At 40.7% G+C, this 14,414-nt stretch overlaps 2 protein-coding genes across 4 annotated transcripts; one reads left to right on the top strand and one right to left on the bottom strand.

Moving 5' to 3' along the window:
* Nucleotides 1-102: 102 nt before the first annotated feature.
* On the bottom strand, nt 103-5,270 carry rex1bd (required for excision 1-B domain containing). Of its 2 annotated transcripts, none has more exons than XM_008307084.3 (5): nt 5,118-5,269; nt 4,552-4,634; nt 4,039-4,243; nt 1,984-2,072; nt 103-1,717 (listed from the first exon to the last, which is right to left on the bottom strand). In XM_008307084.3, exons 1-5 carry the CDS (start codon nt 5,118-5,120, stop codon nt 1,645-1,647), a joined length of 453 nt encoding a protein of 150 aa, XP_008305306.1. In that variant the 5' UTR covers nt 5,121-5,269; the 3' UTR covers nt 103-1,644. The 2 variants fall into 2 exon arrangements, 1 of the variants encoding a protein (XP_008305306.1); XR_003049242.1 differs by having other exon boundaries at nt 1,366-1,717; nt 1,877-2,072; nt 5,118-5,270.
* On the top strand, nt 2,081-14,408 carry fam78bb (family with sequence similarity 78 member Bb). 2 transcript variants are annotated; one of them, XR_521331.3, is made up of 2 exons: nt 2,081-3,913; nt 9,624-9,711. XR_521331.3 is itself a non-coding variant. In XM_008307082.3 (2 exons), exons 1-2 carry the CDS (start codon nt 7,041-7,043, stop codon nt 10,144-10,146), a joined length of 789 nt encoding a protein of 262 aa, XP_008305304.1. In that variant the 5' UTR covers nt 5,461-7,040; the 3' UTR covers nt 10,147-14,408. The 2 variants fall into 2 exon arrangements, 1 of the variants encoding a protein (XP_008305304.1); XM_008307082.3 differs by lacking the exon at nt 2,081-3,913 and adding an exon at nt 5,461-7,306 and having other exon boundaries at nt 9,624-14,408.
* The last annotated feature ends 6 nt before the right edge of the window (nt 14,409-14,414 follow it).

Raw genomic sequence — 14,414 nt, 5'->3', positions numbered from 1 at the left:
TCCGCTGGCCAGATCAGACTCTGCACAAACACTTGTACATTTATGCCCTCGGTTACTGCACTTTTATTCAGTGTTTTCAAAAAAAAAAAAAAAAGGTTATGCTTTCAGTTCAGCCCTTTTATTTATGTCAACTTAAGTCAGTTCAGAAGCTATAATGAAACAATTACGCAAGCCTGTGAAAATGTGTATAATGTATTTTAATACCAGCAATGTGATTAACTGCGGTAACAGTAAGCTACGACACTGCCTGCACAGAGGGGGGTGAGAGCAGGGAGGGCGGGAGGAGGCAGGGGGGGCATTTGTAAATACATTTGATAAATTGATATGTATAATGCCAAGAATCATGAGATTTGTTTCTTAAAAAAAAGGTTAATAATGGAAGTGCAGTCTGAAAGTCCTCAGTGATAAATTATCCAGTTGATATAATGACATCAAAATATATGGCATGAAAATATAAGTGGACAAAGTTCCAGCTAACTGGAGTTTGTGGACTGTTTTAAAGAAAGTACCAGTTACACTAACCGAAAATGGCAGTTATATAATTTTCAAAAAAATTCACTGTTGGAAATATTATCAGTCAGTATTGGAATAGAGACTCTCTCTAACACTGTTGGTCAGTCTACTGTGGAATGTAAATTACAGACTCCATCATAGCATCCAAACAAACAAATAACAGGTTTCAACCCGAGTAAAATTCTTATTTACTGCCAGTCCCATCAAATACCACACCAACGCAGTGATTCTGTATTCAGGACACTCAGTATTTGACCTTCAGTGTGACTGCAGACAGATGGCAACATCAGGAAAGGTTTATGGAATGTATGAGATGCAACATTGGAGATAAACGCTGGACTTTTAACTGTATCATTTGAGGGACAACAATTGACAAGAGAATTTCTTTTTACCTTGAACGTTTACGTCTTTGAGCTCCTTATAAATGTCTACAGCAGCTTCTGCAGCCTCTCCACTCATGCTCTTCTATTACGTTTTTCGTGGACTCTACCTTCAGATTGTTAAAGCTGTGGGTCTGGGTGTCTCCACTCACCCAGACTCACCCCCGATCTCCTCACCCCTGAACATGTAATAAAGCAGAAGTGGTTGAAATAAAAACTAAAATTCCTTCATTTCTACTTCAGTTAAAGTCAACACAGTGGGCCTGGGTACACACTCTGATACTATATATACTTTTGTCTAGTTATGAACGTTACACCTAAGGTTACATGACAAATATGCTATATGAAATGTTAACAAAATTAAGTGTTTTATTAAAAATATATTTTAAAAAATCTTTGTCAATTTGTTTACCGTTTTTTAATTTTATCCACGTCGTTACAGTACACGCATTTAATTTCATTTTTTTCTTTGTTTTTTTTTTTGCGGTGGCATGCACTGCAAAAAAAATTGCATGAACCCTGAGAGAAACACACAGAAACGCACACAGAAACGCACAAGGATTGTGGACGGCCCTCTTGGGTGGAAGAAGACTGCAGCAGTGAGCAGGGTGGAGCCACAGGGCAGCTGGGTGCAGTGATTCTATAACTGCAGCCGAGAGGTCCAGGATGGAAGTTGCAGCAGAGGAGAGTTGACCTGTCAGCCCCACTGTGCTATGACGAGGGCGGCTGCGGGACTCCGGGGAGTCACCTGTCAATCACTCTCCTCTGAGTCATACTTAAAGTCCTGCATGATCTCACTCAAGGCCTCTTTGTTCTTAATCATTCTGGAGAGGACAAGAAAACAGATGCACATTTAATTGGAACCATTGTTTTTTTGTTTTTTTTTTTTAATTTGTGTAAATCTACAACAACTTATCTCCCAGCAACATTAAATGAGACTGGTAACAAAAGACAGGGCTGTTAGAGAGCACACAAACCCCCACCCGTCCGAGCAGTTCTCCGGCCGACAGCAGGTTGAGAGTCAGTCAGATAGTAAATGGGTCAGCGGGGAGTCAACACAGTAAACACGGGTGACAATGGCTGCTCTTACTCGTGCCTGATCTCTTGGATCTTTTCTTGACAGTCTTCGTCCTCGGGGTGATCCTGGGCCCGCTGCCTGGCCAGCTGCAGCTTGGCCGTCTGTGGAGAAAGCACATCAAACAAGATTTATGCAAACCATTCATCAGTGCAGGATCAAGCAGAGGCACAGGATGAACTGGAAGATAATAAAAAGCTTCATAAAAAGTTTTATGTAAAACTTCATACAAAAGTGCTACACATCAACACTGAGCACCAGATGGAGAAGATGCCGACTCTTCAAGAATGCGGGGAACCACTGGAGCTGTTAACCTTCTAACACTCGTCTGACTGAACCCCGTCTCTGCACACATGATGAGCATTGCAGACCGACAGCTTTTCATGTCACAAATTTATACTCCAATAAAATGGTTGTTGTTCAGGACAAACACGTCCAGTCGAAAAAGAATTTCACAGAGCTGGTTATAAATACCTTAAACCTTTACGAGTCAGCTGTGTGTTAAAAAAAAACCTAGATCAGCATGGACGGATCTTCAGCTTAAAAACTACATCTATTATTTAAAATGCTGCTGCTGTTGGCTAAACTTCATGTCCGCCCTTGCGTAATTAAAAAGTGCAACTTATTAGCTGAGTCTCATTAACTGAGACATCAGTGTCAGTATAAAACCTGCACTTAATCAATTTTTCACAAAGGCAGGATGTATACGGTTTGACCCCAGGGACCTCAGTGACCACAGCTTTAAGGTCATCCACCATGACAGCATCTTACACAGAGCACTGCAAACAGTCAATAAGACATTGAACTCATAAAAATCAGCAGCTGAGCGTTGTTCACCTGGTTGGTGTGAGGAACATTGTTTTTGAGTGTGAGTCAAATGAACAGCAGAACAAAACTGATTAAATTATAAAAAAGTCCATCAATGTTCATTTTTTCATCATTAAATTATACAGTACAGCAGCTTTCACACACTTTATACTGTATATTTGACCGATCTGTCCTCTTTTTTGCATTGTTGTCCTTGTAATGTGCATTGTTGTCCTTGTAATCCCCCACATTTTCATTACTCAGTGTGACGGCCTTATTCAGATATCATGGTATTATGATTTGATATAAACATATTTTATATAGCATATTTATATTTCTCATTTTCCTCTCTTAAATTATCTGGTTGGTCACAGTGTTACATTCTCAGTAGTTGCTGTCTCCTTCATTCGAAGACATAGCTGGAATTTAACAGTGAGAAACTCTGCCCCCATGTGTTGAGAGAGAGGAACTGTACCAAAAACTTAAACTGGGCTGAACTACAGTCATACAGTACTTATATAAACTTTTTGCTTCCCCCCTTAATAACAGGCAGCAGTTCAAAGAATGATTTGTCAATTTTGAAGCAACCTCCCATTTAGGGATCAGAACATGAAGAGTAAACAAATAAAGCTACTCTTTGTGTGTTTTAATTTGTACAGGTGTCTAACAGTTGTGCAGACATCCGGTACAACAATGTTTATTTATTCATTCATTCATTCAGTAACAGCAGAGCAACATACAAACACTGATACCATTCTGTCTCCACGAGTCCATAGAACAACAGTAAAGTTTCATATGAACATAATCCTGTCAGTTTATCACAGCCTTCATCTTATATATAACATAGTTAGCTTCTTAGTCTGGCTTTCAACATCAAGGGAGAAACATCTCTGCGAGGGTATAATTACAGCAACAAGGCAGTGTGAATCTGTTCACGCTGACTTTGTTTCTTTTTAACTCAGCCCTTGCCAAGTCAGCTCAGACCTTGCAGTTCTGTTAGCGCCTCCTATTGGGTCTATTTTCCCTTGGCAAACATTTTCATCCAAACATGTACCAACCGTTTGCCAAAGAAAGGGTAAAATTACTAGAAAAACAAAGAAGTGCTCGCAGAAGACAAACACCAGAGGACGCCTCTAACGTAAGTAAAGGGATATCTTTGGTTTGGTTCCTGGTTTTTCTCATTCTCTAATCTGAATGTGGTTCTGACAGAATTATTCCATATAAAAATAAAAACAAACAAAAAAAAAACAAAGAGTTTCCTACCAGTTCAAGTTTCTGCTTCTCTTTGTTCTGCAGCTTCTCGATGTGCTCCGAGAGGTCTGGTCTGTCAAAATTATGATGCAGTGTCCCCTTGATCTCCAGTACTTCTTTAGAGATACCACTGAAGGCCTGTGTAATTTCATGGACCAACTGTCTGTAGTGGTCAAAGTCATACTGGGGCCCCGTCCTCAAGTAGGCCTCATGTCCCCTAAAAGACAACCATCACCCACAAACATGTTAAAAGATAAACAGATGAAATTTATAAGGCAAATTATATTTTTTCCCATTGTGCACTTTAAACTAAAGAAACAGTAATGACACATCCTGAAACAAATGCAAATTTAGGAAGAATAAAAACAACTGAAAAAATTGAAAAAAAATAATACTGACACAGATAATGTACAAGACAGGTTAAATGATGGGGAAAGACAAAGTCTAATTCTTTTATTTAAGATGACACTTCTAATTGAAAAGTAAATTAGGAGTGTCCATTATGATTGACAACTGCATACTTACTCTTCAAAAAGGCGATAGGCCTCTATACGCTCAGACTGAAGATGATAAAACCTCTGGATTAGGCTTTTAAAGTCTGAAGGGACCTGCAGATAAAAGACGTTGAATTTTATATTTAATATTATTTCACACTACATATACTGAATATATGTGTGTGTGTGTGTGTGTAAATGCTCTAATAATTGTCAATGAATATAAAACGAAAACAACACATTGTTAAAACATAGTTAAAATCCAAAGTTATGAAATGAATAAACAACTATAATAATAAGAACATAACAATAATTTCATCATTGGGTTTAATTGTTTTGGTGAAAACCAACTTTACACTGAGTTGTATTTAAAATATAAATATATATATAATAACATTTTAAGCATTAATAAACCTGAAGGGTAATGTAGTTAATTTCTTAGAAAACAGTCAGTAATAAGATGCACCTGTTTTGCTGAACAACAGCAGAGTAACCACATAGCTTTATTAGCAGTTTGAATTAGCCTAGCTTAGCATGTTGTTCAGTAATGAGTCTTTAAAACGTTTATTATCAGGTGAAATAAACACAAACGCCTACCATGATAAATGGTGAAGAACTCCGTTGACAAAGTATGTTTACAGAGTCGACTCTGGCATGTTAACTTATTTAAAAAACGATACGATGTTTCCACATGTGAATCAGCAGCATCGGTGGCCACCTCCCCGGAAATTACGTCTCAACTCAAAACACAAGTGTGGACTTTCAAAATAAAACGTGTAAGTGATAGTGGGCTTTTATTTTTGATTTGTAACTAAATTATTTTTCACTTTTTAATTAAAAGTACTTGTTAAAGTCTAATGCACCGATTAATATCAGCCACTAAAATCCCCGTGTGAGCCTGTAGCATTTTTTGCATAGTAAAGTAGGCCTATTTAGTAAGTGTAAAATAAAAACAGGTTTCAAAGCCAAATTCAAACTTTCAGTTGATCATAAACTTATTGGCAAAGTTATCCCATGCCATCATTAAGACAAAATTGAAATGTATGATAATCAGATTTTGTCTAAAAGTATTTTTGTTTGTGTCTTTTTACTTTACACATGAAAAAGATTAGCAGTTCAGCGGTTCTTCTCATAGTCCAAAGCAAGATAATTAAAGAGGGAATACTTTTTAATTTGTAATCCCGGAGAATTATGAATGGTTATATTTTGCCATCCATCATGCCATGTTAGGAGGTAAACCTTGACCACTGGTGTGATACCCACACACATTGATAGACGACGAATTATCTGATGTCATGTTAGTGATTCAGAGCAGTAATGTACAATAACATTTATGGACTGAGAGATTTACGCATAGTTGCGACCTGTTGCTTGCAGTGTGTATGGAAAAAGCAAACACAGGGATTCCACAGTAAAGGGCTTCTTCATCTAAATCATGATCCGTGAACATCGAATAAGAAAGCATTGTTCCAATATGGGTGGAGGAGTAGTGGGTGGGGGTGGTGGTGGGTGTCACACAGCTACTACTGTGCAGTAACGGGCGCTCCTACGCCTCGAGTCGCCCATTGGCTCGTTCAGCCTCGGGTTCAGCACCACGGAGAGTGAACAGCGACACGGAGCAGCAGAGAGGATGCTGCTGATGTTCTTCATCTCAGCTTCTTCATGACATGGCTTCACCACTCTGATCTTTACTTTCTGAGAAATATCGTCTCCCTCCCGGTGTAGGCTCTTTGACTGACCGTGTCAATGCAACTCTACATCCGGTGGAAGAATCTGTTTCCAGCAACAGTAGCAGCAGCACCAGCGGCGGCGGCGGCGGCGGCATCACAGATGCGCTGTCTCCCAGGTTCACGTTGCTTCATCTGTTTTTCTTTCAAGTCCAGTCGACAGGCATGAAGGACCGTGACACTGCTAAACATCGGGCTTTAGGCTGCCACAGCAGCAGCAGCAGCAGCAGCAGCAGCAGCAGCAGCATCTCATGTGCATTACCGCATCAACAACAAGCACCGCTGCCCGAACACCGGGTACCTCTGCTGCTGTTTCCCCGATGTCCACTGCTACACAGGCGGCTCTTGTGACATGACAGCCCGAGGAAGGAAGAGGAAGATCAAAGGTTACTGGCTGAGGTTGGAGGAGGAAAGGAGCAAGGAAGGAACACAGAGACCACTGCTACAGCGCCAGTAACGGAATATTATTGTATTATATTGAATTGACACGAGGACGTTTCTGGTTTGGCCTTCAGGGAGACCGAGACCAAGGGTCAGCAGCCAAAGACCCCAGTAGCTGCTCGATGCCCCCTCACAGCTGACCGACAAGAACTCGGTCAGAGTGCAGCCGGTTTCTGATGCTCTTTTGTGTTTTTGAATCAGGCCTCTATTGTGCACTGTGGCACCACTTCTGCCTCAGCCCAGACTCTTATCTGATGCACCTGAACCCAGTATCAGTCCCGGTCCCGGTCAGCTGTGCTCCTGGCTGCCGCTGCTGCTGCTGCTGACCTGCACCACCCTCACCTGTGCAGACATGGGCTGCATCCAGAGCATCGCCTGTAACAAGTCCCGCATCAAACGTGAGAACATTGTGGTGTACGACCTGTCGGCCACCATAGACCACTGCCCCACTGTCATCGAGGAGAACTCGCCCATAGTGTTGCGCTACAGGACGCCCTATTTCAAAGCCGCAGCACGGATTGTGATGCCCCCCATTCCCCGCAATGAAACCTGGGTGGTGGGCTGGATCCAAGCCTGCACCCAGATGGAATTTTACAACACCTATGGAGACATCGGCATGTGAGTTCACGGCGCTGTCACACCTGGGTCACACTGTGTCAGATTCGTGTACGAGTGCAGTAGTTCAATTAATGAAGCTGCTGATATATGTACACGTGTTTCTAAACACTTCAACATGCGATTATTTAGATTAAAAAAATGCATACATTTGATGCAGGTTAAGAAAAACTACACACAGGAGTTTATTGTATTTACAGGCACTAAAATATATTAGTCTGTATAATGTCGTATAATATATTTATATACGTATGTATGCACTAAACAATCTGATCAAGTTGAAATTAGAGTATAAAAAATTACTTGGTTTAAGTTAAGCTTTTCTTCAGTGATGCTAAAAACAAAATGTTTTGGTAGAAACTTAGAAAAGAAAAGAATCACTATTATTTATATACAGTGGGAAAAAATGAGAAGTTTCATTAAGACGTCAGACATTAAAATAACCTTTCATACTTTAAAGAGAATCAGAATGAGAGACTCTTCCAAGAACAACTAAATTATGTTTAGAAAAAAAGTAAAATTAAGTAGGTATTACACAAAATAAAAGCAGGGTATATGGTCAAATCACACCCCAACTGTCAGGTGAAGAAGATGTTACCCTAACCCCACAGTAGATGCTTCAGCACACCTTGTGACGACAGTTTCAGTGTGGATGTCACTGATTCACCTGTGCAAAGTTATTCCTTAATCAACACGTACTTTAAATGAACTGTAAACCAGGATCTGTGTTAAAGTATATTCAGATTTGTTGGCACTTCAGAAATTCACTCAAACAAATGTGCTGGGTTACATCAGGAGATTTGGTTATTAGTTTTTGTATCAAAGGTGAAACAGTTTGGAGACGTTGATGACAGTAGAGTGCATACAGTACAGTATAGGCCTTTGTTTTAAAATGACTGTGACTCATACAGTATGTGACAGTAAATGGTGGAAGCCTCTGAGTCTAATGGCAACATTTGGAAACGGTTGCTGTGAAAAAGGTGAGGTAAAGATGACGGAGCATTTGTGCACACAGCAGGTTAACTGTACTCCTTCATTCAAACGCCCACCAACAGATTCTGTTCCTGTGACTTTGGCACCTAAATAGGAAAGCTGCTATTAGAAGAGCTTAACAACAGTTGCTGCACTCAGACACAAATTGTGCCCACAGAGACATGTCCTCCCCCACATCCCCACCAGGCATGGATGGGGGATGTTTAATCCCTTTTGGGTTTGGAGAGTGGGCGTACGAGGGTGAGAGCAAAGGCTTGAGGTGGTGTGTGTGTGTGTGTGTGTGTCAGGCTGACCATGAGAGCTGAGCAGATAGAGCAGGATGAGCCTCAGGATCTACACTAAGTGTTGACTAAAACACAGTCTACGGCCGTGAGGTGGCACTCACAGACGCTGCTCAACGCCAGCTCGGCTCTGGAATGACAACTTTTAAAGACTCATGAATATAAACATGAATATGCCATCTCCAGACATGAGTAACAGACTGTTTTCATCATTTCCTAAACTGGCTGACATTGATAATGTGAGACATTTTATGCCAAGCGCTGAATTTTTATTTTTTTATTTTTTGTTATCAGAAAATGTATTTTCTTGGTCTAGCTCATATGTGTTAAACTCAAGGCCCGGGGACCAAATGTGGCCCATCAAGTCATTTTGTGTGTTAAATCCATATGGTCACCAACCTCTAACCCTGACTGGACCACAACATTAGACTTCAATCTGTGGGAGAGGTAGAAAATAATCACTGACACACCGTATTTACAAAAACCACAACAGAGTGGGTCCTCTGTAGGACTGAATTATAACTAGTGTTAAATGTAAATTGTTTGTTAATTAAAATTTAATCTGAAATAGGCTTACAATGAAACAGGGTGGTTCAACATGAGGCTCTGCATTCAACCTCATGGTCCACGAAAAAATATTATTCAGGTAAAAAGAGGTGTGGATGTGTAGAAGGTATTTCTCCATATCTTAAATATTTAAAAAGGTATATAATACACACACTGTACACACATGTCCACAAATATGTCCAAATGTACATATATTCCACATCCTCTGTCTGTCCACAGCAACCACACCTTCATCACCTCATCTTCAACTCTGCCCCTGTCTATAAACCATACGTCACCACTGTTAAACTGAGAGCTTTGTGTGGGTTCATCTTTTAGAATTGCAGTTAGAATGGAAAAAAGTGAAAAGTCACTTTTTTTACACATGCATTGAATATTTGTGACAGGAAATAAAGGAAAGAACAGAATTAGTTCCATCTGTAAAATGACTAAATCTTCTGTTGGATGCTCAGATATTCTTTTTTTTATCGCCGCTGCAGGTCGAGCTGGGAGCTGCCTCAGCTGAGGGAGGGTTTGGTGAGAGCCATCAGTGACTCTGACGGTGTGAGCTACCCCTGGTATGGAAACACAACAGAGACCGTCACCATAGTGGGCCCCACCTCCAAGTCTTCTCGCTTCATTGTCAGCATGAACGACAACTTCTACCCCAGCGTCACCTGGGCCGTGCCGGTCAGTGAATCCAACACACCCTTACTAACAAACATCAAGCGGGACCAGAGTTTCACCACCTGGCTCGTGGCGCTCAACACGGCGTCCAGGGAAAAGATTCTGCTCCACACCATCAAGTGGAGGATGAGAGTTGATATCGCGGTGGATCCATCTCTGCCTCTGGGCACCAGGGCGCGGCTAGTGGGCCGACTACATCAGGACCAGCCCAGGGTGCTAACCCGCATGGAGCCCATTCCTGCAAACGCCATGGAGAGGCCCAACGCTAATGACGCCCAGGTTCTAATGTGGAGGCCCAGGAGAGGGCCTCCGCTTGTTGTCATACCACCTAAGTAGAGCCGTGAGACCTTTGGACTGAGCGGTGGTGACCATGTGTGTCACAACGATGAAGAAACGGGGAGAAAAATCACATGCAAAAACAAACTGTGTCTCTGTCAGAAGGTTGTATTCACTGTCAACAGCATCATTAAGAGATTTGTATTCAGACGATCTTATCCTGGGGGACAGCTGCCTTAATTCCCCACCGCTGCCTTTGACCAGCCAGAAAGTGTGTGTCTGCCTCTGCTCCAGGTGCTTTAAAGCTGCTGGGTGATCAGCCTTTTTAATCCAGCCTCAGCACAACTGAGCGAAGCATTGTGTACCTTACAGAAATATGCTAGGAGCGCTGGGAAGGTATGAAAACCAGACGGGAGAGAAACAATGACTCAAGCCTGACTACAGGACGAAAGTTTTACGTCGACAGAGGTTTTTTAGCCTAAACGATGACATCATCCTGTCCTGTTTTGCTCTGAGCAGCAAAGTGCTGTGTAAGAGTCAACCCAAGGAGACAGTGTGTTTTCATGTCAGCAGGGTCCACAGAGGAGACGAGTCCTGCTGCATATAGTCATAGCTGACAGAGATTACAGTGTGGGGGCTTGGTGTGTGTGTGTGTGTGTGTGTGTGAGTGAGTGTGTGTGTGACTTTGGATTTTTTTTCTGTTTTTTACAGTATCTTATGCATGGATCCCATTTTAACAGAGGACAGAATCACAATCAGTCCCCAGTCACTATGATCGGGTCATGGGATGTAAACAGTGTTGTGTTCATTTGCTGCCCCCTGCTGTGTTTTCTCCTGTTTTGCCAGTCACAAAACACAGGTGTACCGTAGGTTATTGAAGCTGAGGACGTAGGTGTAATGTTTCTATTTGGTTTAACCTAACAAGGTATTATTATACTTTCACTGTTGCAGCTGATGCAGCAAATGCAACCTCCAACTAACTCACTGCTGTTCTTACCAGTGAGTCTGGTGTATGTCATGAGGTGCAGTCCTTATAAATGAAGGGTGATCACTGGTTACCAAAGCCAAACTTTTTTTTTTTTTTTTTTTGAGGGGGCGGGAGGATTCAACTGAATGATGGGGTATTGGGCTGGAGGTCCACATATGTTCTGTTAACTTATAGTACATTTAAATGTACAGATCCCTGCACACTGTACTGCTTTATGTCATACATTCAACATTCACATTCAAACATGAAAACAAACTAATATGAAATGAATGATTTTTAGTAAAGCCATCATTTATGTTTCATATTTTTGAATATGGACAACAGCAGCAAAAAAACACTACCATTGGCTGGAAATATTTTCTGCATTATACTTTTGGTCTGTTGGCAAAACAACAGACAACACTGTGACACACTGTCAGTCAGTCAGAGCGTTTCATACATTAAAAAATGAAAAGCCTCTAGTGGACGTTTGGTGCACATTCCATGAGAAATAGAGACAAAAGGTGACATTCTGAGAATTCGCCACGTTGAAGTGTCTTGGGAAGTTTACTGATCTCACAGAGCGTCATGAAATATAGCGTACAAATCTAATCTTACACATGGTTACACAGCTTCTGTGTTGTGGCACTGATGCTCAGAGCAACAAATCAGGAAAACACACACAGCTAGGAGACTGTCTGTTGATACTTAGACTGGTATGAGAAATGGGCCGGACCATCTGGTTATGATCTATGGCTGCAGTAAACTCAGGCAGCTAGAAACACAGTGTGCTGTGAGAAGCAGAAGAGCTGTAGTTTCATGGGAGAATGGTTCATTTTCCTGAGAAACAACTGAAGCCACTCAGTAGTTTTAGGTAAAGGTCTTCTCCATCATCTATAATATCAATTCAATTAGGTAAGTGGGAGAGTGGACAAAATCTGTGGTTCACGGTTCTGTGTTAATTTGACAGTTAAGTCGCAGCCAAACTCTATTCTCCATTTTCTCCTAAATGGGATCATAATTCAATTACTCACTTACATTCAATAATCCAACTGTGACCATGTTCTACTGAACACCAAATAAGACCTGAAGCAAAATGGAAAGTGACTCTGCAAACTGATGTGACATTTAAGAGTTTGGTCATAGAGTTCCTTTTCACAACATAAACTGCAGCAGCATTGGAGCGGCTACTTCCATTTCATACATACTGTCTATGGTCTACAACAGCAGTAAACCAGTTACATGTACATATATTTTTGTGACCTCTAGGTTCACGTGACAACGACGCAACACAGAAAGCCACACTCAAATATTATACGTTAAAAATACTTTGTCATTAGAAATATTGAATGTGTGTATTTCAGCGACGGTGCTGAGGTCTGCTCCGTGAATGTACAGTATGTTAGTGTTTGGAAGTGAGTTTTGAGATTATTGACACACTGTTCATGATTCCTCAGAGCCGCGTTCACTTTTATTTACATATCAAAACTGAAGCAGCTTAGATTTACCAACGTGAACTTTCCTTTTCTCACTTCTCTCACCCTGCCTTCTGAAAGCCGATGATGCCTGCACCGACGACAGCCTCTTTTTCTGTTCACCTACTTCTTTCATGCCTTCTTTGTTCTGTGTGATGTGAGATGTTCTGTGTTTGTCTGTTTGTTTTAACTCGAGAATACTGTTTGTTTTATTGCATCAACTGTGTACAAAGAGAGAGAGTTAAAGGAAGAGAATAGTTCAAGAACAGCCAGACTTCTACCATGCTACAGCTAACGTTAGCCTGTTAGCATCCGTAGAAGTATCTGTTGAAAGTGAAATAGAGTCTTTCTGTATGAACGATACATCCTGACACTTGGCTTCAGAGCTGGACTGACTTCCCGTGTGGGGAAAAAAAGGCTTGAATATCAGTAAGAGACAGAATTATGAATCCCAGGTACAAAGCTGTTTTTAAAAACGCAGTTCAACCTTTAACAATCACAAACCAGGTCAGAAAGAACGTCAGTGTTTCACTGAATAACTTCATGATATTTGTTCAAATAATTCTTAAATTTACTATGTATTTAGTACAACGGAAAATGTTGGAGCAGAGAAAAATGAACCAGTGAGTTGACCCCTCCTCATGTTTACTCAATTGCTTGGATCCTCGGGCCACGATGGGTCCAAAATTGAACAGGGTTAGGGTTATGAGCAGATAGATGGAGCGTTCATGTGAACTAAGATAAATGACATGTTAATGTCATACATAAAGGCTAAAATGATAAAATTCCATTATCATTTCCTACGCCATCTATTGCGGAAAGGTGGTTATTGCAGGGAAAAGGCAGAAGTATAAAGTTAATATAAATATAAAAATAAATATAAATTATATAATTTGAAAAAGTTTCACAGACCAGATTAAAAGTCTGAACAGGCTGCATACGGCCCCTGGGCCTTATTTTGCCCGTCACTGCTCTATAACAACGTTGTGTTTTCCTACTGATTTAAGCTGAATCAAAATTATTATTAGGTTTTTTTTAAACAGATCTGCTCTGCAGGCAGGACAGTTTTACGTTTGAATCTCTACGAGCAGTATTAATTAAAGGAAGTATTAATTGGTCATTTGTTTGCCACAGAACTCGTCTCCTATTGTGTTCACAAAACGAGCTGAAACATGAACGAAGCTCATTTTTTTTGCTCCATTTCATGTGAATTTGGGCTGAAGATAATCTTGGCATTTCTGCATGAAATGAACGTCTGGCGCCCCCTTTTATCTGATTTGAAGCATTTTTGTGCCACAATGAACTGCATAATAACTAATCTAAAATTATGCTGAAACAATGTGGTGATGTCCACAGTGGGAGCATGGCTGTTTCTCATGCAGTACTAGTTCAGGAGTAAAAGGTTGCACATGTTAAGCAGCAGTTTTTCCTCAAACTCCTTAAATATTACACATGATCTCATATAATAAAAATCCAAGACCTGGCCAACCTTTCTGAGAATCATTGTTTTTAAATTGACGGACCAAGCAGTGAGCCAAGACCCTTCATTGTTCATTTGGTTTCTAATAAGACCTTTTCATAAAGACTCTGATCCAACCCTTGCGTGTGCCAGGCATCAATTTGTGAAAGTTGTGACCCAGAACATAAACTGCCTGGAAAATATTCAGTGACGTGATAAATAAAGTGAGAAGCGTTCTCTTTTGAAACATATTTCCCCAAAACGGCTCAGTCACCCTCTAGTGGCTAAATGTGACTGAAGTTTCTTCCTACTTGGCTTCTTTTCGTACTGGAAGGTGATGCCATTTGTTAATAGAAAATAAAAAAAATTAAGTATTTCATAAATGGGTATTGGATTAATAAGGACTTAGTATAACTGCAGTTTATTC

The sequence above is a fragment of the Cynoglossus semilaevis genome, chromosome 2 (assembly GCF_000523025.1).
Source record: "Cynoglossus semilaevis isolate Cse_v1.0 chromosome 2, Cse_v1.0, whole genome shotgun sequence".
Lineage (NCBI taxonomy): Eukaryota > Metazoa > Chordata > Actinopteri > Pleuronectiformes > Cynoglossidae > Cynoglossus > Cynoglossus semilaevis.
The sequence above is the reverse complement of the archived record's forward strand: the minus strand, read 5'-3'. Positions and strand labels throughout refer to the sequence as shown.